The 8,163-nt window shown below is 39.6% G+C and overlaps 1 protein-coding gene across 9 annotated transcripts in view; it reads right to left on the reverse strand.

Annotated features, from left to right (window-relative positions):
* The window catches only part of CDADC1 (cytidine and dCMP deaminase domain containing 1), a 74,834-nt gene that overhangs the window by 12,286 nt on the left and 54,385 nt on the right, over nucleotides 1-8,163 (reverse strand). For 7 of the 9 annotated variants that reach the window (XM_004376574.2, XM_023731557.1, XM_023731554.1 and 4 more), the window contains one exon: nucleotides 2,265-2,454. In XM_004376574.2, coding sequence (XP_004376631.1) covers nucleotides 2,265-2,454 — 190 coding nt within the window. Of the gene's footprint in view, nucleotides 1-329; nucleotides 781-2,264; nucleotides 2,455-8,163 lie in introns of all 9 variants that reach the window. The other 2 variants (XR_002824141.1, XR_002824140.1) reach the window with 2 other exon arrangements.

The following is an 8,163-nucleotide window of genomic DNA, read 5'->3' on the forward strand; positions in this document are numbered from 1 at the left end:
AGGGAGAGCAATTAGGGTCACATAACAATGTATGTATAAATTTTTGTATGAGAGACTAACTTGAATTGTAAACTTTCACTTAAACTACAACAATTAAAAAAAAAAAGTATAATCATTGTTGAAATTCAAATTTAGAACAAACATTAGTTCATTTTAGTTACTGGTATTTCAAAACTAGTTGTTTAACTAACCAGGTAGTAGCTTAAATCATTTACAAAATATTTCAAGCCAGGCCAGACGAGGGGAAGGATGAGAGGGTAGAGATCTAGTCTTCATCTGAAGGAGTGCAGAGAACAGCCATGACTGTATCTTTTCTCTCTAATGTTTACCTGTGTGAGGGTACTCCTGGGTGTATCTTGGCCCAGTTAGGCATTTCTTGCATCATCTCTTCCAGAGGGACCTTTCCCTCTGTCTTCCTGCCTCTTCCTACTTCTCTTGCCCTTTTCTTACATTCTTCTGATATCTTCATTCTCCTTAAGATTGACGAGCTACTAAAATCAACCACTAAGCAAGATATTTCAGACTTCACAATAGCCCATTCAGTCACAGTCCTGAAGCTGTATACGTCATTTAATCCTTATGATGAGAATTTTAAAAACCTATTTCTTCCAACTCTTCAGGAGGAATGAAGAGACAGAAAACAAAAACACAGAACTGGAGAGTTCTCTTTGACTAAATTGGATGTAAGCTTTTATGTATTTTTACAAAACAGAGGCATCCTTCCCATGTCTCCCTTCTTTCAATGCCACATCATCCCCTTCTCTTTTAAACTGTGATAAACTTTAAATAAAAACAATTACAAATAAAAACCAAAAATACATGACAAAAATAAAAGTGGTAAAAATTTGTGGTAGTTTGTACACACACAGAAACTAGATACTATGTTCATATATCAAAAACATTTAAATATATATATATACACACATACAGCTTAATAAACATTAGGTGCCTTATATGTTCCAGGCACCCTTTACTCAATCTGATTAGATAATAGGAATGTGAAACTGAAATTTATAAACAGTTCTATTAGATGTCTTTTCTTAAAAAAAAACAAAAAACCCAAAAAAAAACCCGTTGTCATCAAGTCAATTCCGACTCATAGCGACCCTATAAGACAGAGTAGAACTGCCCCATAGGGTTTCCAAGGAGTGGCTGGTAGATTCAAACTGCCACGCCTTTACTGCCCACTGCAAATTCTAATACATAAGTGTTGTATCAAATACTAGGATTAACTGATTGGATATCAAAACAGCAAATTACGATTCTGGACAGGGTCTTGCTACATAGGACATTACTAGAACAAGTGGTGAAACTTCAATAGAATATGTTGATTAAATGGTAATAATGCATCAATGTTAATTTCCTGACTTTGGTGCTTGTATTATGGTTATGTAGGAGAATATCTCTGCTGGAGGAAATATACAATAAAGTATTTGAGGGTGATTTGGTATCATATCCACAACTTACTCTAAAATGTTTCTGGTACAAAATATGTTCATTGTACTGTTTTTGTAACTTTTATGTATGGCTGAGATTATTTAAAAACAAAAAGTTTTTAAAAAGCTAAATAGTAAAGAAGTGTAAAGAGTTAAAATTCTGAGTTTTCCATGAACTACCTCAGCGCCTGTCTTTTTTTTGAAATACCAAATGTGAAATTATAAATTTTTTTCTGATTTTTCTCACAAGAAAATATGTGTGTGTGTGTGTGTGTGTGTGTGTGTCCCTGTCTTTTGGGTAATCTTAAACTATTTTCACCTCTTTCCACTATTCCAAGCCAAAAGCGACTAGGGAAAAGTGAGTCAGAAATGTTCTTTTATCAGCCACCAGATGGCATCAAAAGGGCCCACTGGCTCAAGATAAGTATGGTCAATATGTAACTCTCTCTACAGAGATGTATATTCATAAGGCAGAGATCCTAAACTGAACGTTTGTAATTAGTAAGTGCTTGCAAATAAAAATAAACTCAACGATAAGTCTGTTGAAACTCTTTAAAAGGGCAAACCAAAGAAAAAAACAAACCCCAACCCATTGCCGTTGAGTTGATTCAGACTCACAGCGACCCTACATGACAGAGTAGAACCGCCCCATAGGGTTTCCAAGGATTGGGTGGTAGATTTGAACTGCCAACCTTTTGTTAGCAGCCAAGTGCTTAATCACTGAGTCTCCAGGGCTTCCTTTAAAAGGTAGGAATCATTAATTAAAAACGTGTAGCAAGATACCTAACAATATAATAGAAAGCATACCTTGAAAAAGTATCTACTTACTGTAAATTTGCTAACACCCTCAAGTTCTCCAAACCTCATGTAAGAGATGTCTGCCTTCTTTTTTCCAACATCTATGTCCCCTGCATAGATCTGTTTTATGCCTGCACCTTTAATTAAAGGTACACACTCGTCACATGGGCACTTCGTCACAAAAATCATGCTTCTTTCTTCTGGCTTTATTTCTTGACACCTACAAAAAAAATTTTATTTTTAATATTAGGAAGGTAGTTTCAAAAAGGGTAAATTATTTTTTAGAGAAATCTTTAAACACCAAAACTCAGCTGCTTTAAAAACAAATTTACAACATCATAAACAATAATCAAGCCTTATTCTTGATGAATTAGAGAATGTTCAAAATACAGAAACTCATAAAATGTTACAATACAACTTGAACATGGCAATTATTATGACTAAAATTCATTTACTGATTCTAAGCAATTGGTAAAATGTTCAATATTAGATTATTTTGGTACAGAGACAGACATCAAAAGAAAGAGAGAATTCTGGGAAGAAGGCAGGTAAACAAACCACTGTTCCGACCCTCCCCCCCACCAAATACAACAAGAAATACGATAAGGTAACGGTGTCTGGCTTCAAGGGATTTTGAATCGGGGCACAGAGGAAAGCAGGGAACTGCAGACAGGCAAGAATCAACGAATCAATGAGTGGCATTCAGCAGGAAAATTGCTTCCCTAACCGTCCCTGCCCCTCCCCCAGCCACATGGGCCACTGGCTGCTGTGAAGTAGGGTAGTGGCCCCAGAAAAAGAGTATGCTTCCTTACATACCACAGCTCTGAACAAAGAGATAGGATGCCAAGCTTCTGCCCTAAAATCAACAAGGCAGATCTCCCTAGGGGTGTGTTTGAAGTGTGCCAGTACCTCCTGCACCCACTGTCGGTTGCAAGCCTACTGCAAATTGCTACAGAAGGCCCGTGCAGTGAAGTCTGCTCTCATAGTCAACACTCTGCCTACCTACCTGCGTACCCCATAGCTCACGCCTCTGAAACCAACAGGACAGACCTCCAGTTGGGTCAGTTCTGGTTTGTCTGATTTCCCCATTTCAGCCAGTACTGAGGACTGCTGAGTGAAGCTGCTGTGTGCTAAGAAGTAGGCATCTTTAGTGGAAGCTACACCCAAAGCCAACATACTCCAGGGGAGGGCTGTGGTAGCAACAAGACCTCCCTGGAGGTTCGTCTGAAGAGTGACAGCCCCTCCCCAACCTGGGCACTCTCTGCAAGCTACAGAAGGCCCCTGCAGTGGCGTTTGCTCCCATAATCAACACTCTACCTGCCTCCCTGTGCACCCCATAACTCTGGCCTCTGAAACCAACAGGATAGACTTCCCTGGGGGTCAGTTAGGGTTAGTCTGTCCCCACTTCCGGGTGGTGCTGAGAACTGCTGACTGAGGCTGCTGTGTGTTAGGAAGCAGGAGTCTTAAGTGGAGGCTGCACTCACAGCCAACAATCTATCGGGAAGATTCTGGTAGCAACAAAGCAGACCTCCATGAGGATCTGACCAAAGCATGACACCCTCTCTCCCACCTGGTAGTTGTTGGTTGCCAGGCTTCTGCCAACTGCTACAGAAGTCTCCCACAATAGAGTACGCTCCTATAGTCCGCACACTACCTGCCTCCTTGTGAACCCCAGAGCTCAGGTCACTGAAACCAACAGGATAGACTTTCCCTGGGGATCAGTTTGGGTCTGTCTGTGTCTTAGTCATCTAGTGCTGCTCTAACAGGAATACCAGAAGTGGATGGCTTTTAATAAGAGAAATTTATTCTCTCACAGTCCAGTAGCCTACAAGTCCAAATTCAGGGAATCAGCTCCAGAAGAAGGCTTTCTCTCTCTGTCGACTCTGAAGAAAGGTCTGTGTCATCAATCTTCCCTTGGCCTGGAAAGTCCTTGTGATGCATCAGTCTTCCCTAGGTCTGGAAGCATCTCAGCGCAGGAACCTCAGGTCCAAAGGATGCGCTCTGCTCCCAGCACTACTTTCTTGGTGGTGTGAGGTTCCTATGTGTCTCTGCTCACTTCTCTCTTTTATATCTCCAAAGAGACGGCATTAAGACACTATCTAATCTTGTCGACCGCATCAGTAGAACCTCATCATAGTGACAGAGTTTATGACACATAAGGAAATCACATCAGATAGCACAATCATACAATACTGGGAATCATGACCTAGCCAAGTTGCTACACACATTTTTTGAGGGACACAATTCAATCCATGACATTCTGCTTGCCCTTACAATTGGCGCTAAGGACTGCTGACTGAGGCTGCTGTGTGCTAGGAAGCAGGCATCTTGAATGGAGGCTGTGTCCACAGCCAACATACTATATATGGGGTGGGCTCTGATAGTAACAAGGCAGATATCCCTGGGGGTTGAGTGTGACTACCCCCCTCAAATGGTAACTGTAGGCTACTGGACTGATATGAACTCCTACAGAAGTTTCCCTACAGTGGAGTCAGGAGTTGGGTCACCTAAGTAGAGACTGTTCCCCTAACCACCACAGGGCCACTGGGGCTCTAAAACCAACAAGACAGATCTCTTGGATGTCCCTCTGGGAGTGCCAGACCCTCCTAGTCCTGAAACAGAGGAAAGTCCACCTGTGCTTCCCTGAATGCCCACTCAGATATAAGCAGCCCCTACAGAGCAGGGAAAGAAACCTCGGGCAAAACCAGAGAGCAACACCCAGGCCCGAAGGGGGCTCACTGGGTGTGGGTTTTCCAACTAAAAATGTAACTGCAGAAACAGAGATGGGAAAGGAGTAATAGCCACACAGAGGGGGCTGCGCCCCCTGGTGGACAGACTGATTAGTACATGATATCTTGCCTGAGTGGCAGTGCCTGCTGGCGGACAGACTGACCACAGCATATTCTCTGGTGTATTTACGAGAGATTGAAAGTTGAAAAATGAGATGTGGAACTTTCAAATCCCAATTAAACCAGAGAAGGAGAAGGAGCTATCACAGAAAGGGAAAGGAAAGAATAAGCAAAAGTCCGAAGTCTCTGCCCATTTAAAAGTTTCTTATAGAAAGTAGTGTGGGCAAAAACACCAAATACTGGGGAAAACTGAGTAAGTTAATACCCTCAAAAATTTCCAACACCCCAACAAAAAGATCACAAGACACAAAAAGAACAGAGAAACAATGGCCTATCCAAATGAACATGACAAAGCAAGTGAAAGTGCATCTAGGGATGAACAAATAATGAAAAAAAAATCAAAGAATATAATACAGCAACATTAAACATAATTAAAGAACTAAGGTAAAACACAGACAAAGAACTAAAAGAAGGAAAAATAATGCAAAAACAAAAGCAGGACCTAAAAAGAGAGATATTGCAACTAAAAGGGACAATAACTGAAATGAGAACATAATACAAGGACTTACCAACAGATTTAATCAGGCAGAAGAAAGAATCAGCAAATTAGAGGACAACACAGTTAAAATTACTGACACTGAAGAGCAACAAGAACAGAGGCTTAAGAAGGCTGAGCACAGTTTAATGGGATTATGGGACAACAACAAGAGACCAAATACAGGCATCATGGGAATTCCAGAAGGAGAAGAGAGAGGGGAAGGGACAGAAAGAATATTTGAAGAAATAGTGACAGAAAATTTCCCCAACCTAACAAAGGAAATAAACCTACAAATCCAAGAAGCTCAAAGAACCCCAAACAGGATAAACCCAAAGAGATCTCACCAAGACACATCATAGTCAGGCTCTCAAAAATTAAAGATAAAGAGAGAATCCTGAAAGCAGTGACAGAGAAGCAAACGGTCACATATGAAGAATCCCCAATAACATTAAGTGTCAATTTATCCTCAGAAGCATGGGAGGCCAGAAAGCAATGGAATGATATCATTTCAAGTACTGAAAGAAAAAACACTGTCAACCAAGAATACTATACCCAATGAAACTATCCTTCAAGAATGAGGATGAAATTAAAACATTCCCAGACAAGCAGAAGCTGAGAGAGATCATATTCACTAAACTAGCCCAACAAAAAATACTTACGGTAGTTCTGTAGATAGAGGGGAAAAGATACTAGAAAGTAATTCAAGGAGCCCTGGTGGCGAAGTGGGTAAGAGCTCAGGCTGCTAACCAAAAAGTTGGCAGTTCACGTTCACCAGCTGTTCCTTGGAAACCCTATGGGGCAGTTCTACTCTGTCCTATACGGTCACTATGAATCGGAATTGACTTGACGGCGCACAACAACACTAAAGGGAAAGGCATGGCCAAGTATAAACACTAGTAATAAAGTATTCATGCTTGATAATTCTAAATGTTTTGTCCTATGTGTTTTTTTAATAACAAATACATAAACGGCAAGGATAAAATTATGTCACAGGGTATGTGAAATATAAAGATGTAATTAGTAATAACAACAACAAAAGGAGGAGGAGAGGAATGGTATAGATATAGAATTTCTGATATGTTACTGAAGTTAAGTTGGTACTAACTTACCCTAGAATGTTATAATTATAAGCTGTTAAATGTCATATTCATGGTAACCACTAAGAAAATATATTAAAAACATACACAAAAGGAAAGAAGAAGGGAACCAAAAAGGCTCACTACAATAAACCAACAAAACACAAAAGCAAACAGTACTAAAGGACAAAGACAAAGAAGGCTTAAGACACACAAAAAACAAATAACAAAATGGCAGAAGTAAGTCTCTTCTTATTAGTAATTACAGTGAATGTAAATGGACTAAACGCTCTAATCAAAAGGCAGAGAGTGGCAGAATGGATTAAAAAACATGATCCATCTATATGCTGTTTACAAGAGACACACCTTAAACCCAAGGACACAGATATGTTGGAAGTGAAAGGATGGAAAAAAATATTCCATGCAAATAATACGTAAAAGAGAGCTGGGGTGACAATCTTAATATTAGACAAAGTAGACTTTAAGAAAATCTGTCAAAAGAGATAAAGATGGAGATGGACATTAGATAGTGATAAAAGAGAAAATTAATCAAGAAGATTTAACAATCATAAATCTATATGCACCCAACATCAGAGCACCTAAACATATAAAGCAAGCACTGATAGAACTGAAGGGAGAAATAGATAGTACTACAATAACAGTTGGAGTCTTCAATACAACACTTTCAATATTGGACAGAACATCTAGAAAGAAGATCAACAAGGAAACAGAGGACCTAAATGACACTATAAACCAACTAGACTTAACAGACATATATAGAACACTCCACCCAAACACAGCATGATATACATTCTACTCTAGTGCACATGGATCGTTCTTCAGGACAGACCACATTTTGGGTCATAAAGTAAGTCTTGACAAATTTAAAAAGATTGAAATCGTACAAAAAGTATTGTCTGACCATAATGGAGTAAAGCTAGGAATCAGTAACAGAAAATCACCTGGGAAACACACAAACATATGGAAATTAAACAACACACTATTAAACTACCAATGAGTCAAGGAAAATATCAAAAGACAAATCACAAATTTCTTAGAGTCAAATGAAAATGAAGGCACAACATACTACAACTTATGGGATGAAGCAAGGGCAGTATTGAGAGGAAAACTTACAGCAACAAGTGTCTACCTAAAAAGAAGAGAGATCTCAAATTAACAGCCTAACTCAACAACTCCAGGAACTAGAAAGAGAAAACTAAGCCCAAACCTACCAGAAGACAGGAAATAACACAGGTCAGAGCATAAATAAATAGAATCGAAAACAGAAAAACAATGGAGAGAATCAATAAAACCAGAAGTTGGTTCTTTGAAAAGATTAATAGAGCAACTTCCGGCAAGATGGCGCTCTAGGCAGAAACACCACGCCGTCCCTCCACAACAAAGATCCGAAAAACTAAGCCAAACAGAGAATCAACAATCCTGAAACCCTAGAACATCAAATGAAG

Source organism: Trichechus manatus, unplaced genomic scaffold, assembly GCF_000243295.1.
Source record: "Trichechus manatus latirostris isolate Lorelei unplaced genomic scaffold, TriManLat1.0 scaffold00044, whole genome shotgun sequence".
In the NCBI taxonomy this organism is placed as follows: Eukaryota; Metazoa; Chordata; class Mammalia; order Sirenia; family Trichechidae; genus Trichechus; species Trichechus manatus.